At 40.1% G+C, this 21651-nt stretch overlaps 1 protein-coding gene across 1 annotated transcript in view; it reads right to left on the reverse strand.

Annotated features, from left to right (window-relative positions):
* Positions 1–2817: 2817 nt before the first annotated feature.
* The window catches only part of LOC114352886 (neuroglian), a 42940-nt gene continuing 24106 nt past the window's right edge, over positions 2818–21651 (reverse strand). The window contains exons 7-18 of the mRNA XM_028304639.1: positions 20685–20826; positions 19426–19553; positions 18833–19114; positions 17877–18099; positions 16262–16406; positions 15330–15422; positions 15157–15225; positions 14010–14982; positions 11572–11779; positions 10699–10796; positions 9073–9135; positions 2818–7683 (exon numbers count right to left, since the gene is read on the reverse strand). Of these exons, the coding sequence (XP_028160440.1) occupies positions 7565–7683; positions 9073–9135; positions 10699–10796; positions 11572–11779; positions 14010–14982; positions 15157–15225; positions 15330–15422; positions 16262–16406; positions 17877–18099; positions 18833–19114; positions 19426–19553; positions 20685–20826 (2543 nt within the window). The 3' untranslated portion in view covers positions 2818–7564. The remainder of the gene's footprint in view (positions 7684–9072; positions 9136–10698; positions 10797–11571; positions 11780–14009; positions 14983–15156; positions 15226–15329; positions 15423–16261; positions 16407–17876; positions 18100–18832; positions 19115–19425; positions 19554–20684; positions 20827–21651) is intronic.

The raw sequence follows: 21651 nt of genomic DNA on the forward strand, positions 1-21651 counted from the left end.
GTTACTAAGTCAGGACCTGATGATGGGATCCTAGGAAAATCGAGGGCAACCCTCAAATTTTATAGGCACGTATATCGTTTTTCAAACTTTTTAAGTTATTCAAGTATTCGCACCTGGAATTAATCATGATCTCATAATTATTGATGAGCTGATGATAGAAGGTAAAACTACTTAATGTTTAGGAGTTGGAGGATAATTATTTAAATATTATAGGTACAAATAGACCAATAGTTGTATTCTTTCATGTTTTTAAGGTGGGCTGACGGTTTAAGGTCTTTTTAGGTTGCCGATATGGTAACCTGTATTTTGTAGGGAATATTATTTTACACTAGACATGAAGAATATTGGTCTCAATGTTCTGCCTACCTTCGGTGGTAACATCAAGGTAATAATTAGTTAACTAAAAAGCAAGAAATAAGTTAAATTTTATAAAAAAAAATATATCAAAAAAGAAATTATATATTTTGGAAACTTTATTAAATTTTAGTTTTTAAGTAATTTTAAGTTAATGTATTATTATAAAATTTATTCTCGAATTTTGGAAACAATGTATAACGTTTTTATTTAATTAGAAAATAAATGCAATACAAAAATACTTGTTTCATTCATACGAAGCCATGGCCTGAATAATGGCTATAGCCTTATAATAAGCCTACTACTCGAAAAAGACTTTAGTCGGAAATAAAGCCTAAAAGGCTATTTTAGGCCTACAGGTTTTTTTAAAACCTATAGGCTTTTTATAATGAGTAGCCTTTTAAAAGCCTAGTAGTCTATCATGGCCAAAAAAAGAACTAAATAGGCTTAATTTTAGGCCTAAAAGCCTATAGGCCCCGGGAACACTAGGTGCAAGTGGAATAAACCTAGTGGGCGTGGCCTAGTTCTTAATAATCTGTTGTTTTATGGCTCTGGGTACCAGCCTTTTTATCCAGTCATAATAATTATTTTAAAATACTCTTCAGTTGATTTCAGATTTTCCTTTCTACTTTACGGGCTTAGGACCGTCAAAAATACGTAATAATTATTAGGGTTTTAATTAATTTTAACATTGTACCCTATTTTTACAAATTAATAAATTAAGTAGGAAATGAAATCACCTTATTCACAATTAATTATTTATTTATAAGTTCCTACTTACAAAGTTTACGTACTGCGAAGCAAGTGTTCAAAGTGTCCTCCGTTCTGAAGAAGGCACAGTCTAGCACGGCGAAGCGTAGGTTTTTCGCTTTAGTTTTCGCAACACATAAACGTTTTGTCTCACAGTTTCACTAAAACAATCCTTTCATGTAACGCGTTTACACTGTTTATCTCTTCTGCGCATACCAGTCGTTTCAAGTCACTCCAAAAATCCATTGGTGTCAGGTCCGAGGATCGTGGTGGCCAAGCTACTGGACCACTTGTCCAATCCACTGTTCACCAAACGTATTATTCGCGCACTTGACGTCCTTATTGTGGGGGAGCACCATCCTGCTGGTAGTAGAGCATTTGGTGTAACGCTAAGGGTACGTCATCAAGCATTTCGTCTAAGACGTCTTGCAGACACTCCAAGCACCATTTTGATTAAATTATTCGTTGTTTGAATACACTTCAGACATTTTTGTATTATTTATAACGTGATTTGTGATTGATGGATTTCTCAGTTTTTTCCAAGTGTCAAAAAGACATTTTAAAGACAATAGATTGCAATAGATATTTAAAAATACAATAAAAAGTAAAAAAGTCTTCATCGCCATCGCCAACAAGTGATGTGCATGCGTTACGATAATTAGTGATGTGTTTAACAGATTATCGATAAAATAAAATACTCAAGATTAAAAAAAAATTTTTCGGGTATTATTTTTTTAGGGATTTGTGTTCAGTATCAGTAATATAGTAACCTCTGTAAATATGGCAAGAATGCAAAGTAACACCCTGTATGCGTACTTACTGTTTGTAGAAACTTAGCTTCAGAGTTAAATGTAGAGACTATTTTAAACTTGATAGAGTAGTCTTATAACCATTAGTCAACCTTCAAACCAATGACCTAAAAGTTAAGCAAATGATAATGCACATTCATCTAAAGTGCTCTTGATAATAACGATTGATTTTAATTAGCTGTAAGGTCCACTAATAAGGATGTATAATTAGAACGCATATGCGATACGGTCAGACGGTCCCGCCTGACCCGCGCCAATCGCCGGCACAAACGCTTCATTGGCAATAATTATCGTCCCCCGTTAGCATGACATCTGCTTCTGTCTGGACGATCGATTTATTGATTTGATCGCACTCAATTGGTATTTGACTTGCGCCTGATCAGAAATTCGTAGCAACTATTCATTTGGTTCATTGTGTACCATCATGAACTTCGATTTGTCATTTCAAGAAATGACAACAACAAAATAAATATAAATCATGAGATAGGTACATACATTTTGTCATACAGTGAGTAAGTAGCGAGCGTATTTTCCTTTAGGTAGATGCCATTTTTATAAGCTGACGAGTTTTGTCATCGAAATGACATAGTTTGAGAAATATTCTGCTAAAGTTAAGGGTGTACTGTTTTAAATAAAACAAATGAATTAATTTCTTAAAATTTATTTTCTATGCAACATAAAAAAATATCCATCATAGTTACACAATAAATTACAGTTACTTAATGCGAACTAAAATGTAAATTATTATAATTCGTGATCCTTCATATTCGCACGAGCTCAGAAATAGTTTCGTCCAGAAATAGAATACCGTGTTGCAATTTGTCATGTTTCAACTTTTTTATATTAATTAATAAATGCAACCTATAATCTAATTTAACAAAACACCTCCAATGTGGGTTAAAAAGCTTGCTTAGCATTTATCGTTCAGGAATACAGATGCTGAAATTTTGTACGTGCCTTGATTTTTATCGACCAAAGAAAATTTTACAATGGGCGCCAATGGTACACACTATCCGAGTTAACATTTTGATTTTGTGATGTTGTTTGAAGTAGTTCTAGTACTTAACCATATTAAAGCCATAGTCAATAGGTGGTAAATGAAGGGGATAAGTGTAAACCAGATGTAAATATAAAATACAGTGCAAATATAACAGGAAACAAGGCAAGGAAGACGAAACAATGATACGGGATTACTTCGACGCTGACTTCGACATGACTTACAAAAGTTAAGCATCTGTATTTGTCATCATTAATCTATAAACAACACTGATTGTACCATACAACAATTATCTACTTGCTTTCATGAAATACTATATCGTAACAACTTGAATCTATTGCCTTCTGTCGTTCAACCTTTCGTACGGCTACGTACAATTTGTAGTTCTATCACGTCGGGACAAAATAACCGTACAGATATTTGTAATGATCACACCGCACAAATCCGCTTAACTACGCTTGTCTTTCAGTAATAAATGAGCGAAATATATTTATTACAGTTGCATGATCATATTATTACATACATAAATACATAATTGTGACAGCGACACTACGTAAATGCAAACATTGTGCTCGCGAGAACATACTTCGGTCTAGGATGTGACTCTCGTTAAAATAATGAAACAGTACGAATATACATTTACATAAGGCAAGTTACGATTGTAGTCATTACATGTTACAAAGTAAATGAACACATGTGAATTCTAAGAATTTCAAAGGGAAGGCAGTGACATAAATCACCGTAATTTTGGTGAGGACATATTCAACAATTTAACGTCATCAAAGTGTTACACCGAGAACTAACAAACGTCCGAGACAGAGTTTCAACAGCGGGTAAAAAGCGACAAAAAACAGACGCGAATCGAACAAGGCTCTCCTACTATTAATTAATTAATATTAATATATATTAAATTCTTACTAGACAATAGACATGATAAAGATTCCTTAACAAATAACTTAAAGGGGTTACGATAACAGTGCCTTCAAATATAAATATAATGCAATGTATAAGGTACCAATGGTTACAGTGTAAGCTCTAAATCAGAACGATCAAAATCTTGCCATAAACACGTTACGATCGAGAAACTATACAATAGATTAGATCCGAAGGGAATAAATACAATAATAGATAATTATAGTTATGAAATAAAAATAAATAAGTTACTTTGTGGTTTCTATCGTAAACGGCAGTCTTTAGTTTTAAAAACATTGTTCAGATTACATCTGACCGTCGCGTACAATGAGAAACTCGATAAATAAAGAGAACTCTAAACAAATCAACATGGTTAAACCGCGTGGAATGTATTACTTAGGACCCGACACCTTTCAGGCGAAGAAAGAATATGCACAAATAAAATTTATAAAGTACACCGTCCGACTTATTTAAGCACGTACTCTGTGGAGGTGGCCCGGCCGACGACGCAACATGTTGTCGTGCACTTAAATGTCTCGCAGTGTACCTCACGGACCGGTACAACGATGTTACGTAAAGCAAAGAACGAATACATGTTACAGTATAGATGCGACAAGCGAACGCGTTAGCCGACTAACATTAGTTAACACGAGACCCTAGCCTTAAATCTAAACACGAGATACAATTTGAGATATCATCTTCATACGGGGTGGAGCTGACCGTCGATACATTTTTGAAAAAGTTTCAAAACTAGTAAATATAATTTTTGCGAAGGGCTACAACTGATTTAAAAATCGCATCAGCCCTCTCCACTCCGTAATCGTCCAAAATGAGAAACATCAACTTGGGATAACTTGTTAATGTGAGTGGTGCGAACAAACTTCATAAATGTTAAATACAAAAAGCTTTAGAAATCTTACCCTACTACGCAAGAGAGACACCTCACTGACGAAACACGTTCGAATGGGGGTGGAAGTTAAATAACCCGTACAATTCGTCAGTTGGAGAAAAGTTTAAATAGCTATCAATGGTTGTACACTTTATACGACCTTGGTAAATGTATTTCTAATTCTTGAGATTCGATTTAATATTATTACAATCTAATATCATATTTTAGCAGCCAGAGATTTCTGATCGACCTGCCAAACGGCGCGGCATAACCGAGATTCGACTTATTTAAAATTGAGATTAACTTCTGTCATAGAATAAAGATAACTAGAGAAGACAATGAGATTCCTGATTATGTAGCTGCAAAGATTATGCCGGCGTCGAGTGGCGGGCAGTGGTGACATCCTTACGTACCAGATCACAACATCGATTCCATCACCGCGCTATCCCCCGCGAAGCACCAACATCAGCCGGTGGTCACACTGCGCCGTACAAAAATATATCCTAATACAATTCGCTCGTCTTGACACACTTGATGTATGGAAAAATATGCATCTACTCCCAGAAAGTTACAAGTTTTCAAGTATTAGGAATCGAATAAGCTTTGTCCGTTTAAAAATATAGATACATCTGGAAGTTAAATAGTTCAAAATTTAAAATATTTTGTCTCTAACGACGCTACTGAACAGTCATATTTTTATTTTCACAAAATACTTTTTCTCGATGGTCCACAGACAATTTGTGATCTAAGTGTAAATAGATGTGAATAGCATAGAAAAATAATGCGATAGAGGAATTCTATATAGTATACATATATCAGACAATGTTATATAGATGCAACATTTAACCAAATAGTTACAATACAACGTGACCGTTGTCGATTTGAAGCATTTCTGCCGTTACTCCCGCCGCTAAGAGCTCACTTCAGTCTGACCACCGGCATCCAGAGCTAATAATTTTATCCATTACCTATTTTCTGTGACAAAAATAGCTTTTCTTAATTTCAAATCTTCACCAACTACCGTATCCTTAATTTACAAGTAATTGATATCGAGCCAAAACATCGCCTACGTACATCCTATTCAAGCCGCTGAGATGGGTGCTCCGCTACTGAAACTCCGATTGCTTCATAAAACAACCAAGTCTTTATAGGTGTTCAAAAGTAAATTACCCGTGAAAATATTTATTTCACAGACAGTGAAATATTAAAACAAAATATGATCATAACAATCGGTTTTCCAGTACCAGACAGTGTCAGGTTATGATGACTATTTTACTTCATTACTTAAAATCAGTCTCATAAAGAAAAGAACCTATTTTCCTTTTTGTAGATACTGATGAAAACTTGACCACATTCAACTGTGCCAGCGCAATATTAGAAAGTGATCACGTCGCTTGACTATCCAAATGTTGGACCAACATGACACTGAATTGGTTATAATTTGATCCAACATTTGGATGAGTCGATACACAGACTGACAATAACCGTACATAATGAACAATATAAAAATCTATATATTTGAATAGCCTTCACTACTGACACTACATTCAAGGGCCAAACTAACAGAATAGTAGGCTCTGATTTCAGCTTATCCTAACTTGGCCCTACTAATAAATTTAACTAAATAAAGTGTCCAAAACTGTCGTTTACATACCAGACATCAGTGCTGTATTCATAAGAGAAATGAAGACTAGTGGCAGTAATTTGCATGATGTGATTCGTCTCGTCGTTTCGGAGAGCCAAGTATTAGTCATCTCTTTTACTCTTACAACAAATCGGAATAGAGGAAAGGAGATGGAAATTGTTACATTGGCTCATAAAGTTGAATTAAATTCATGTCAAACTAAACTTAAATTATTCGATAACCGATGTTCACAATCCGAAACACTCGATGTCAGAAGTAGGCCTGAACAATGCAGTGCAGACATTAAAAACGGATACATAGATATGCAAATCGAGCGTCGGTTACAATCGATTAGTCGAAAGAACATAATCGTAGCTGCCACTGAGCGGACGACGCGACGAGACGAAGTTTTTGACATTGATTGACGCAGTCGCCTGGACCCGTTACGCGTTAACATCACGCCTAATGATAGGGATTGTATACATGTGGTCATTTCTAAATGTATAACACAAAGGTTCAATCTGATATTATCGCTAACATTATGTAGCATTGTATTAAAACATCAATTACAGTATTGAAAATAATTTTGACATGAAATCGACGAAATGTTTACCACTATGTAGACAGCCCCCGAACACGTTTATAATACAGTAGCATTTCAACTGTCTACCACACATCGCAGTACGCTCTATCTACAATCTACACTACGGGACCTGTATATCGGTGGTCCTACCCATAAAATTAATATACCTAGCGGAATAGAGCAACAAAGAACTGTGAGCGAGATGTCACTAGCAGCAACACTGTGTGATAAAAAGAGATGCGTGATGCCGTCGCCTTCACGTCAAACGGAACCATTTTTTGCAACTATTTGACAGTTCGTTAGCACTTATTGGCACGCTGAAAATTTGCGGAGATATTTCCAGCTTTTACGTGACTGAAATCGTGGATGTTTCTGAGAAATAATGCTTCAGAAACGTGGTGACTGCGTGATTGAATTACTGTACAAAACGTTGTAATAATCCTGACAACTGAAACACAGATGACATCCAGTGTCATCAATAATCGGTTTCGTTTAGCTCGTGGTTGCTCTATTCCGAAGGAATAACAACTTTACGGTCCTACCTTAGGAATAGTTTACATCGGAGCTGAGGTCCGTATAGTTGGAGCGGCCAAGGCGTCATTTTGGCATTGTTCTGTCTGTGTGTGATGTGGGCGTGGCTACTGGTTTACACGTAGGTGGGTGGTTGAGCGCCGGGCGGCGCGGGCGCGGGCGGCGGAGGCGGCGGAAGCACGCGCGCGCCCGGCACGTACTGCCCGATGAACGAACCGTCTTCCGTGAAGCGACCTGTGCGTGTAACGGGTTAGTAGAATGTGTTGAGACCTTACGGGTAAAATCAGTTTTCAATAACGCGAATGACTAATCAGGCAGTATTTTTTTTTGTTTATCAAAAATATTGAACATCAGCACTTGTATACAGTGCCTTCTTATAACATTTTTTAACTTGTCGACTTGGCTGAATGTTGACTAGGCAGGAATAAACTGATAAACCTGCAAGGCCTTCATTGGATTCTTAGGTCTAAAACAACCAATAGTTGTTTATCAATAGACTTGTTGGTTGGGTTAACTTTTGTACGGTTGAAAATCTAAATAAGACTCCACAAAAATTTTTTCAACAAAAAAAGAAAAACGCAAAACTTTAGTAGGCATGAAAATATGAAAAATTCAAAACATGCAAAAATAATGAAATAAAACAAAAAATAACATACCTCAATAACTTAACATTAGCGTTGCTCGTGCAAAGGCAAACAAGGAAGGAATGTGGGGACGAATGAATGGACGTGCCGTCTAACACTACGTACTAAATGCACAACAATATAATCAACCAATAAAATAAACAAGCATGGTGTAAATAAAAAAAACTCAAATAAGTAGGAATAAATTTCACTCCAAAAATCACTCATAATTACATTATTTTACATCTAATTTTAAGATATTGTGTACTTAACGTCTAACCTAAGTTCGTAAAAGATTACGCAGTGGAGATTTCAAGTTGTTTATGGACGAGTGAAAGTAGGCTTTATATGAACTATTTTTTAAATAGTAGAATAAAGACCCTGAGCGCCCGTTTATACCTAAACACTGGCAGTACAATAACTAAGTCTAATAATATGTTCTGAAATCAGATCTATAGAGATTGTGAAATTTTGTGGGCGGATTCACCGTTGTGTGAGCCAATCGAATCGAAGATCGTGAAGGCCTACGGCGATTGGTTGTTTTTGATAGGACACAATGGCACTATGTTATCGGAAGTCTTTAGCCGTGTACTTGACGACAAAAGTAATTAGGAAACAGTTAATTTTTAATCAGGACGGTTCTTTTGAATTTTATTGCCTTTTATCGAGTTTCATCGTAATAAACAACAAAAATATTGAAGAATGAGGACTGTTTGAATCTAACCTTACTAATAAAACTTACACGCACGTTGAACCGTATTTAAAAGTGACGATGGAGATGTCATTTTAAAAGGTTCAACATGCATGTGACTTTATTCGTAACAGTATTTTTTTCAGTTCATCTAATTACAGTAAGTAGCATTAAATTTTGTCGCCAACAAACAGCTTTAGCGGCAAAGGGATTCAGTCATCCAGGCGGAGATGAGGTAAGGTAAAAGGTAAGGTAAAGGTAAGGTTTAGACGAGCGTGGCGAAGGCCTGTGAGGCGGAGTCGGGCTGGCCGGGCGGCGGCCGCCGCTTGCGCCCGTACTGGCCGATGAACGAGCCGTCTTCGTTCATGCCCGCTACACAACATGCCGAGCGGTCAAACACATGCCAAACGGTAGCTTAGCTAAACAAATCGCACGTTTAGCGTTCTTTCAAATTAGACGTTTTTAGTAGGACCGCACACTAACGATGCAGTTGTTAGGCTGGTTTTAGGGTCACACAGCCGGTCTGTATAAACTGCTAGGAAGCGGAGCGGTTCCTCCGGACCGCATTACTCTAAAACGCTCCCTAGAAGTTCATAGAGACTGGCCGTGCGGAGCGGGTCCGCACCGGACGGTCCGCGTGACTCTAAAACCAGCCATATAATTTACTGTGTGTGGTCCTGCAAACGCACAACAAACGTCCGGCTCAAAACGTCTAATTTGAAAGAGCTCTTAGGCCCGGTTTCCAGCAAAGGCTTTGCTGATTTGCTGCTTGCAAAACTGAGAGGAGACAAGAGAAACTTCGATTCGGAAATCAGCCGGAATCCGCCACCGGCATCAACTTGTACACACGAAAATGTATGTAAATATGCCGGTGGCGACGTTTTGTGGCTGTGGCGTGAAGCCCGTGTGTAGCGACCCTGATTGGTTATTTAAAATACATTTCCTCTGTTTTGGTGGAAACTGGGCCTAATGTGAAGACTGTCACTATGGGGATTTTTTTTTTGGTTAATACCGCCATCTTACAGCGTGCGCTCTCAAAAGTACAATAGACAATTTGACACCATTTCCCAATAATTCGAAATCACAACTTTTCTAAAAAGACACCATTCTGGTCTTAAAAACTTAATTAATTTTAAATTACGTGTATAAATTACGATTTTTGGTCGCATTGTAACTGAAAAAAGTAGTTTATTCGAGTTGACAAAATATGTGACGTCACTTGCTTGTAGTGCCATACAAAATCTATGGGAGAGTTTCGTTTTGACAGTTTTAAAAAATACGTCAATTGATTGGTGGTTTCAACATGTCTATTTTGGTTGGTGACAGTCTTCATATCATGTGCGCAATGTCAAACAAAAAGAAAAGTTATAACAAAGAAAAAATAAAAACATCAACTTCTAATAGCATAGCAAAATTAATAAATCAACGCTGTGTGCCTACCATGAGTTTACGTTAGGTGAGCTCGCTAGCGAATACGTCAAAAAATTCTATGAAGATCTTATTTCTTGAAAGTAGCCACTAGGGGCGCTGCACAATATGTCATACATTCAAATGTCATTTTTTTACGCAGTCGCTAGCGAACACACCTAACGTAAACTCATGGTAGGCACACTGTACTAAAAAAAGCATGACACAAAGACGAAAATCTAAATGGTTTGATTCAAAATGTTTCAGGACTCAGTTATACTGGCCTTATTGAATGCTATGCGAGTAAGAGAGCAAGCACGTTTTGAATGTATTCAACACTGAAAGTAACTTTTTGGACAACGATTTAACATTTGAACCAGTTTTGATATTTTCATAACTGAAAACATTATTTCAAATCTTGCAATATATCATTGTAGCTTTCAGGCAACTTCTACAGAAAGAACGTAAATGTTAAATCACCGTCTCATTGCAGTTTTAATGGCTTGTATAAAAACTTCATTCGTTTACCTGTTTCTCCTTCGCCATACTCAGCCATGGAGTCGGTATCGCTCTCGGGCCCGGGCTTGGTGCCGCTGCTCATCGAGTGTCGCGACTTGTTGTCAAGGCTGAAACGAAGAGTTATGGTGAGTTAGGTATAGAGTTTTTGTTTGTTTGTGGGATATGAGTTGGTTACTTTTCTTAGCAGTGAGCTGACAATAGAGAAGTAAGGGAATATTCACATTGACCGGCGCGAATCGGCGCGTTCGCCCAAGAATGCGGTGGAATGCACGCGTATTCGCTGGAATACGCTCGGAGCTGACCGGTTTCCGACGCATGCTCGCGCATACGTCAGTATTGAAATGTCAGTTAATCAGTTGTAAGCAATTACGACTTTAAGAACTGTTAATAAGGCAGGATTCACATTGACCGGCGCGAGTCGGCGCGCAGCGCAGCGTCCGTTCGACCAAGAATGCGGTGGAATACGCGCGTATTCGCTGGAATACGCTCGGAGCCGACTGGCTTCCGACGCATGCTCGCGCATCCGTCCGGATTAAAATGTCAGTTAATCAGTTGTAAGAAATTACGACTAAGAACTGTTAATAAAATACTATTTTCTTTACGCCCGTGTAAGTGCGCTCCGACGCGTTCTACGCACTAGTGTACACTAAAGCCTGGTCCGTGAGCATGTAGAATTTTGTCCAATGACCCCAAGCTACCCATCCTTATCGCTCGCGTGTAATTATGTTGCTGTCGCGACTATGCGACGTGAGTGAGCCCGCAGTGAGTGTGAGAGCGCAACAGCAACATAATTACGCGCGAGCGATAAGGATGGGTAGCTTGGGGTCATTGGACGGGATTCTACGTGCTCACGGACCAGGCTTTAGCATCAGCTGTACTCACGGGTGCGTGTACTCGTGGAAGCCGCCCTCGGCGTAGTCGCGTCGTCCGTGCGCTAGCTCGCGGTCGTGCACGTCGTACTTGCCGCCGCGGTTGCGTCGTGCCACACACACCAGCACAAGCACAAGCAATAAGAAGGCCAGCGCCAGCATGACGCCGATGAACCAGCCGGCCGTCGCCATCTTGTCGTCGCGCACCATCACCGGGCCATCTGGAAAATTATTATTGTGGTTTGAACATATTCGTCGTCGTTTCAGCCAAATGACGTCCACTGCTGGACAAAGGCCTCCCCCAAGGTTTTCCACAATGAACGGTCCTGCGCTGCCCGCATCCAGGCTCTTCCCGCGACCTTTACCAGATCGTCGGTCCACCTAGTAGGAGGCCTGCCCACGCTACGTCTTCCAGCCAGTGGTCGCCACTCGAGAACTTTCCTATTATCTATTGAACATATTATCACGACAGATTCTTTTTTTTTTGCAAAACAAGGCAGGTATATGACCACAATCGCACCTGGTGTTAAGTGAGATGCAGTCTAGGATGACATATTTGCCCTGTAAGCACCTATTCACTATTCCCTTGAAAAGGCCCGAATAGACATGTTGACACCACCAATCAATAGACGTACTTTTTAAAACTGTCAAAACGAAACACTCCCATAGATTTTGTATGGCACTACAAGCAAATGACGTCACTATTTTGTCAACTCAAATAAACTACTTTTTTCAATAACAATGCGATCAAAAATCGTAATTTACAGTTAATTTAACCCTAGAGTAGTCGCGCCTTTCTGTGAAACGTGAGTGCTCGCGTATGAGCATTTTGCCGCCCAAACTTAAAGTCCGGTTGTGTGTCAAATAACAGTTTAAAAATATGAAAATCAGTTAAAAATGATAGAATAAAGCATACACTATTAGAAAATAACGTTTATTAAAGATTTGTGGTTAAAATTTAAAGAAAAAAAAATTTTGGAAATGTTAGGAAATATTTATAGAAATCTTAGAAACACTATTGTTTTTACCTACATACATCATCAAATATTAAACTTACTAGCACACTTAAAGGTTTTCCTTACATATGACATGTGTTTCAACAAAACAGGCCTGTCACATGTGCATTTAATGTACGTTGCACAGTAAATTTGCACAACTATTGCACCCTTGGCACATCATCTTCAGATTCTGCCGCTGATTGTTCTATAACAGTATTGTAATGACTATGTTTACTTTCTTTATAACTTTAGTAAATATTTTCCACTAATTTTAGTGCACCAGCTTCTTCGAAATCCGACATCTTCCTTGTTTTTTAATTTTTTGTATTTTACGTGAATTTTACCGAAAACGACATGAAATAAATTAAGCACTAATAGTAATTATCAATGTTATGACGTCATTAATGTCAAAACAACATTATACGCAATGAAAACTAATAATCTTCCAACTACACTAAAAACCAGACACACAATTTTTACTTACGTCAGTAGTCGCGCAGTGAGCAATTTGCCGCAAAACGTGACATACGTTCAACAATCGTTCTCTATTGCGGTCACCTGTGCACTAAATTTCTTCTAATTTCTAATACATAGAGGTGAAGTATGGGGAGGCAGCTACTGAAATGCTTGACTTTAACAAACGCATCGTGTAGAAAATAACTCGATTTTATTGCAGAGGGCGGCAAAATGCTCATAGCGCGAGCACTCTAGGGTTAAAATTAATATAGTTTTTAAGACCACAATGAAGTGTCTTTTTAGAAAAAAATTGATTTCGAATTATTGGTGAATGGTGTCAAATTATCTATTATAATGTTCGGGAAGACAGCAGCAGGCAGCGAATTCCAGTCCCTAGCCGTTCGCATTATAAGAGTTATCGAAACGCTTAGTGCGAGCTTGTGGAATGTCGAATATGTAGGGATGATACGCTGACCTGCGTCTGGTTCCCCGGTGATGGAATGATGGATATTATGGCTACGTGACTTGCGACAGCTGGAAAGATAGCGTTAGCGGTGTCAGACTGAACAGCGACAGTCGCCGGCGACTGAGACGATATACGTCAAACCCAAACCCGTGTTTCCGTTTATGACGTCACAGGTAGGTAGGATCACTAAACCGGTCGCGACCACTGTTATTCCAAAAATCAAAGTGTGAACTTAAAAACTACATCTTACTAGCGGCCGCCCGCGACTTCGTACGCGTGGATCCTGTTTTACCCCCTTTTCCCGAATTTTCTTTGCTATAAACCTCACGGAGCCCGAGACCTTTCCAACGAATGCAAAACCGTGGAAATCGGTTCGTGCGTTCTGGAGTTATAGCGTCAGGGAGGAAAACCCGACTTATTTTTATATAGTAGATGAACAAGCGGTATTCTATAAACTGTAACTGTACCTTTTTACAAAATAAGATAAAAAAAAATTAAAAAAAACATGCGCTTCTAACTCACATGACTCACCGATGGTAGTGTCCACGTCCTGTATCTCGCTGGTGCTGAAGTACTCGCCGTCGTGCGCCGTGATCTTGACCTCGTACAGCTGGCCGGGCTCCAGCCCCGTGAGGATGACGTAGTCGTCGTCCGTGACGTCATTGGTGCGCAGCCACTCCGGCCGGCCTTGCAGTCGGTACCACACCACGAAGTGCGTCCCTGCATGCCCGTCGAGAGACGGCAGCCAGCGCACTAGAATGTGAGCCGTGCCCTCCTTAGCCGGTAGCGTCGAAGTCGTGAACAGAGGAACATCGGGCACCGCGTTCACTACCCCTTTAGTAGTCTGCTCGACGAAGTATTTATCCCCTTCCCCCGCTTTGGTCTTCGCTCGGATCTCGATCCGATACTTCGTATTCGGTTCCAGTCCGGCCAACTTCGCGCGGTCGAAGCTCGGGTCGATCTCCTTCTTCCTCTCCTGGAGCGGGCCCAGCGCGGTGCCGGTGACCTTCTGGTAGGAGATTTTGTAGCTGGTGAGGACGCCGTTCTCGTCGACGGGTTTGTCCCACTTTAGCAGCATGGCCGAGGAGCCGATCGGGTAGGCCTCGAAGGACTTGACGGTGCCGGGTTTTCCCTCGGGAGTCACGAAGCTGAGGACGTCACTGGGCGGGCCGTTGTATCTGCCGTTGTAGACGAGGATCCTCGCGTTGTTCTTCTTGTACGGTTTGAACTTGGTGACTAGAGTGTTTGTCGCGTCAGCTTTGACCAAGATCTCCTTCTGACGGTCCTCCTCGCCGTCGGTCCAAGTCTGAATCTTGTAACCCTTGAAATGTCCTCGGACGGTTTCTGGGGCGACCGAATTCCAGCTCAGGAGAGCGGTGGTACCGGTGGTCACTTGGACGAGGGTGAAGTTTGAGGGTGCCTGAAGAGGCACATCTTCGCCTGACCACCCGATGACTTCGACTGGGGTGACGTTTGATGTTCCTTTCGAGTTGACGGCGATTACCTTTGGGAGGAAATAAAAAATACGTTACACGGTATTGTTTTATGTTTTAGTTTTCACGTTAATGAGATTCGTTCGACATACGTTATTGATAGATAGGAAGAATACATCTTGTTTTTATTATTTTGTTATGCAAAATGTAACCTGTGCTTATTTAAATAAAATATATTTTCATACCTTGATCTTGTAGGGTTGGAAAGTAGGTGTGTTGTGGACAATGTGTTCTGTCTGCTGCCAGTCACGAATCTGCAAAGATTTACATCATAATGTTATTACCTATTCAGGATTTCTTAATCATTTTATAAAGCAGCATTCCATAAGCTGCTGAGGATACTTTTTCGAATAAATACCTGCTGCTCTTCCCATTGCTGTCCAGTGATGTTGCGTCGCCATGACACTAAGTAGTAGAATCCAGGACCATTGTGCTCGATTTGAGGCATTTTCTGGAACATACAATACAGAATAATACGCACGATGATAATAACTCACGCGCATGACATTCTTCACTTGTTTACAGCTTTGCTGGATGTGTGAATTGCACTTTATCTCGCCTTAAGAGAGTAGCTCTTTGGGCTGTTGAGACAGTTATTCAATAAATGATTTTTTAACTTTGAGTTACACTAATCGACAGGTGAGTTTTTAGGTTTATCCAGGAGCGATTAACCCTCTATAAGGCACATGATGAAATTTCATTAGGTTTTGACCTTATGATGAATGAAGTAAGATTCAAATTGTGGTGGCAATATGTTTACAGAGCCCTGTAAAGGTAAATTAAGTTGATCAGCGCTTGAGTTTATCTATTACTAGCGACGGCGACGTCATACGCGTGGATCCCGTTTTACCCCCTTAGGAGTAGAACTTTGAAAAATCCCGTCTTAGTGAGCACCTACTTTCTAAAAGGAACCCCCATGCAAAATTTGGGACTCCTAGCACTTTTAGTTTTTGAGATTTAGTGATGAGTGAGTCAGTCAATCAGTGACCTTTCGCTTTTATAGATAAAGATAGATAGATACCAGAGTAAATACAAATGAGTAGGTCATCTTCATAGAAACGCCCGAGCGCGGTTTGTATGTGAGCTCGCCAATACGTATGCGGAGCGCACGCACACACTGACAAAATTTAGCGTGGATTAGCGGGGAGGTACGCTGAATTTTGTCAGTGTGTGCGTGCGCGCCACATATAAACCGCGCTTGGTGTGTTTCTATGAAGATGACCTACTCATTTGTATTTACTCTGGTATCTATCTATCTTTATCTATAATATTTACTCTATAGATACTGACCGACCAAGAGATGACCATGTTAGTGGGGTCGGTGCCCTTTCCCTCCACGTTGTCGGGGTTCTTGTAGGGCACGTCGGGCTGCGTCGTGCACACCTCCGAGTGTGGCGAAGGCGCCGACGGCCCGATCTTGTTCCATGCGATCACTCTGCGGAAGGTATGACACGTTAGTATTTACATACGTCATCAGTGGTGTATCTAACTGCTGTAGACAAACTTGGAAAAGCATCTTTATGATAACTAGCTTTCCGCCCGCGGCTTCGCCCGCGTGGATTTTTGTCTGTCACAGAAAAACTTTATCGCGCGCGTCCCTGTTTCAAAAACCGAGATTAAAACTATCCTATGTCCTTTCCCGGGACTCAAACTATCTCTAAGCCAAATTTCATCAAAATCGGTTCAGTGGTTTAGGCGTGAAAGAGAGACAGACAGACAGAGTTACTTTCGCATTTATAATATTATAGTATAGATTAACGTAACCAGCCGGGCTAGGATGCGCGCCGTGATACAATTTTATCGATGATTTTAAACTACAAAATGTAAGCGTGAAATCAATAAAACAGAGCGATAAAAGCTGCAACTTAGGCCTATAGGAATTGAAAACTATGATTGTGAAATAAAAGCAGTCTGTATTATGATATTGAAGAAAATAAAGCGCATAAGCTCCGACTATGTAGAGAGGATGGGCTTATCTTAGAAGGCCGACTGGTCGACCTTCGCTTTCGGTAGCGCTGGGGTAATGTGGTGGATGCGGTTCTTCGCGCGCATTTTGGATCACTGCGTTCTCGAAGTAAGTATCATTATGACATCAATAAACTATGTTCTGTACAGTAATCCAGTATCGTTTCATCCACGAAGACGCGCCCCACCAATTTTTGGTCGGGGAAAGCGCGGGGTGCGGAGAGTTTGATCCGAGCAATCCGAGCGTCATTATTGCAGTGTGCGTGTGCACTCATGAATAATTTAGCTTGTACCGATAAGGGGTCATCCATAAAGTACGTCACACGTAAAGAGGGGGGGAGGGGGTTGACAAAGTGTGACATAGTGTGACAAGGGGTGGGAGGGGTCCTAAGTTTCGTGACATCACATTTCAATTATTTCAAATATTTGACATAATGTTGATTTCATAAAAAAAGTACTTAATTTAAATGGAATTAAAAGTAATTTCGGAACTGCTGTTAATTTAATAATTTTTCGATGTGAAATTGCAAAACATGTGACGTCNATTTGACATAATGTTGATTTCATAAAAAAAGTACTTAATTTAAATGGAATTAAAAGTAATTTCGGAACTGCTGTTAATTTAATAATTTTTCGATGTGAAATTGCAAAACATGTGACGTCACACTAGGGAGGGGGGGGGTCTCAGAAATGTGACCACCTGTGACAAGGACGGAGGGGGGGTCAAAAAATCATGAAATTCGTGTGACGTACTTTATGGATGGCCCCTAACACACAAACGAATGGTGGGGCGCGTCTTCGTGGATGAAACGATCTATGTACCAAAATTAATATTTGCATGCTTCGTGTAAGCAAAACATGACTGAACATTTTTCTGTGTAACATCTGTATATACCGTGTTTTAAGCAAATAAATGTGTTCTTATTCTTCTTATTCTTACCTGAAAGTGTAGTTGGCCCAGGGGCTGAGCTCGACGGTCCACAGCGAGTCGATGGCGGGCACATTGTCACTGGCCGCGTCCCACGAGTCGGGCGTGAAGCTGGTGTTATACTGGATGCTGTAGCGCAGGATGGGAGCCCGGTTGTCGCCTTTGGGCTTCCAGCGGAGGTTGGCTACTTTTTCGTGGCACTCGATGCCTTCTAGCGCGGGCGGGTTCGGCTTGTCTGTTATTTTGATGGAGATGAAACAGCTTGTTAATTAACAACATTCATGGTTTACACTATATTCCACCTATCGTTCCCACCGATGCAACTCCTGTGTAGCCAGGATCTATAGCTTGACCGTCAATAAAAATCCCAACCAGTGAAGTTTAATTTTGTCCCGGGGGAAAGTTAAACTGTCATTGGACCCGCAACGAAATTAATCAGAAGAACATAGAAGGAGTTCGAAGTTAAGGTTCGACTTCCCTCCATTACAAAACGGATGACAGGTGACAAAGATTTAGTAATCTTTATGAAAAGATATGCACTACGGACAATAAACATCATCATGGTTTACACTATAGAGAACTATTAATCCCAGTGTTTGCCTACACAATGTGTGATGTTAAGCCAAGATAACGTGTGTACTATGGTAATCGATAGGTGATGATGTCACTACCGATCGATTGACACACTTTTTAATTTCCATTGTTTTCATCGATCTTTTTCTGTGGTGGTTTATAAATTATAATCATTCGTCATATAATAAGGGTTGAGACAGGCGCGAATGCAGCTCTCAAAAAGATTATGGGCACATCACACCCACGTGAAAATCAGTCAAGTGTTGGGGAATGCAATCACATGACACTTTTGGCCAATAGTTTCGCTAGAAATATCAATGACTGCAATTTAAATCTCTAAAATAGAAGCAAAACTGTAAACTATAAGTATTTAATGTCTGAATTGTAAAACTGACCTTGCACAATAAGCGTAGCTTGAGCGCTCGCTTCATCAAACGCGGTACGCGCTATACACGTATATTCTCCGGAATCCAGCTCCGTAGTATCAGATATAAGCAGCGAATAGTCGTTGGTCATGCGGTACCGCGGCTGGCTCTCGAAGTCTATCGGCTGCCCGTCGATGAGCCAGACGATTTCTAACTTGAGAGAATCGTCGGCGTTGGCGTTGCAACGGAAAGTCGCCGCTGAGCCCGCTGCTACCTCGTAGTTTTCGGGCTTGTCGGTGATGACGGTGTGCTCTGTAAATAATTTGTTAATGATGAACTTCTATAGACAATATCAAACAACCGGCAAGATAGAAAAAGTAGTAAAGAAATCAAATAGTAATCCATCATATCACAAGGTCGATTAAATCTGCGTACAAGTGGGCTAGGTTGACTACAAAAAGGGTAGATAGTAGCCGACTGAGCCCGTGGGCTGTTCGGTTAGTGGCTGAGTCACCCACAAAAAACCGAAAGCGGTCAACTGATCCCACGGGCTTAACGGGCTCTGATGTTTATACAATGCTTGTTCCTTTCCTGGATTTTAAATAGGCCAAGAAAATACTCACTCTTAACAGTCAAAGATCCAAAGGCAGACTTCTCTCCAAACTTATTCTTCGCGTAACACTGGTATGTTCCTACATCCGTGAACGACACGTCGCGGATCACCAGGTCACCATCAGGGGTGATGTTGTATCTATAATAGAAAAGAAGTTATTTATAGGGGACATTGGGTTTAAACGATGAATCAAATACGTTTGGAGAAACCCAGGGGACTGATTGGAACTAAACGTATAATCGTGTGCTTTAATTTGTTGTGGCACTGACCAGTCTATCTTTCTCTTGTTTTCAATTTGAGTGGGAAATTACTTCGATAGTGACACATTATATGATTTTTATGTTTGTGTCATACTTATAATCCAACTCTCTGAAATCTTAACTACGGAGATCTAATTTATGTATAGAGATTTATTGCCCGTATTCACAAACATTACTATGATGTCTCACAGTGCACGTGGACGCACAGGGTGACACACGAACGACAGAACTTTATTCAACACTGTGCGTTCGATTTGCTGCTTCACTTAAGCAAGCATCGTTTGTGAATACGGGCGTATATTTTTAGTGTCACTAATATTTTTAAAATAAATGTATCATGGTTAATCCTTTCGAGTACAACAAACAAATCCTAAGTAAATAAAGGCTAAGCTCCATTAATGTAGAAACTCGCTCGTAAAAGCTCAACACGTAGCACATAAACGGTGCTAGCAACAGGACCATTGGTAAAGGTCGCCGAATTAATCGCGGTATCGATCGCCCTATCCAGGCTATTTCGAGGATCGCACCTGAAAGGAAAGGTATCAAAGGGCAAGTGCTGACATTTATCTCGTTTGATGTTCATTAATTGAATTAATTGACGCCTCGCTCTAATAAACTTCGTTTAAATAGAACCAATAAAATCAATGAAACAAGACAATTGACTGGCAGTTAAATAAATCATAGACAAAGATTTAACTCAATCGATGTCCACACAGATATCTGATGTTTGATTTGCTATCAAGCACTCGTGAAAATAAGAGCAAAATTTTATTGTTAAACTTGTATGAACATTGTTGGTTCAAATCTTGTATAGGAAGATTTGAACCAACAATGTTCATTTCATGACGACGATAGTTCGTCTACTTTTATATCAGTACTATGTCCACGAGTGCCTTTGTTTTGACATTGCTATAAATAAATACTTCTGTGAACAAACACTCGTCCGGCTGATGTATTGTTGTCTAGCTAGACCCATGTTATAGGTGTTATATGTAGATATAGAACTTACTTTCCGCCAGTAAGGTCCACTTCGTCTCTCATCCAGCGTACAATAGGCTTGGGGGCACCAAACACCCGGCACTTCAACACGGCTTCAGAGCCGTCCACCTTGGTCAGGTTCTCGGGGCCTTCCTTGATCTCCGGCGGGATCGCTGCAATTAACAAACACAATTATATTTCGGTAAACTTGCAGTCAGGTCAAAGTCATTATGAACTTTACAAACACGTTTTTGGCGCCAACCTTTTCAACGACCCTCGCGAGTCGTAAAAGTTGGTACACAACGTGTTAATGTGCGTGTATCTGAAAATAACGGCAGAATTACGCTACAATACAGTAGTAGTTGCATCACAAACGTAATTTTGCTGTTATTTCCAGCCACATTCATGGCGCGCAATTATCTACACCCACAGTCGTAAAATCCAGACGCAACTAATTGCTACTAAAATACAATTGCTAATTGTCCTGATTTATAGATAGTCGGTCGGTACCAGAACAGAGTATTGACTTATCAACCAAGACTGTTCATACCCGCATGGTACGTCATCCACGCACAGTGTAACTTATAAATTACAGAGTACACAACAAAACTAACAATATCCGTTACATTTTGTGTGGATTGCGGTGTGGGCGTGCGAAGAGATGGGCTCATGAGGATGTGCCCAATAGACGTCAAAACTAGATTACGCGCAGTAAAATGAGATGTCAGGATCTAATACAGACGCCAGAGCGGCTTATGTGTGAGAGACTGTTATAAATGTCCCTACTTTTTAGACAATTGAATCGTTAAACGTGTATTCGTTAAATAACCTGAATCTAAAACAAAGTTTCATCTACCGAAAAGTATTATGGGTGGACTGTTACATTGTAAGAATATTTGAAGGTTTCTACTTTGTGCTAACAGCACATAAATCTTTCTCAACAGTTAGTGCATCTAGCTAGCGGATGAGTAATATCGATGCCTTACATAGTTACACTC

This window comes from Ostrinia furnacalis, unplaced genomic scaffold, assembly GCF_004193835.3.
Source record: "Ostrinia furnacalis isolate ACB-3 unplaced genomic scaffold, ASM419383v2 OfSCF1461, whole genome shotgun sequence".
NCBI lineage: Eukaryota > Metazoa > Arthropoda > Insecta > Lepidoptera > Crambidae > Ostrinia > Ostrinia furnacalis.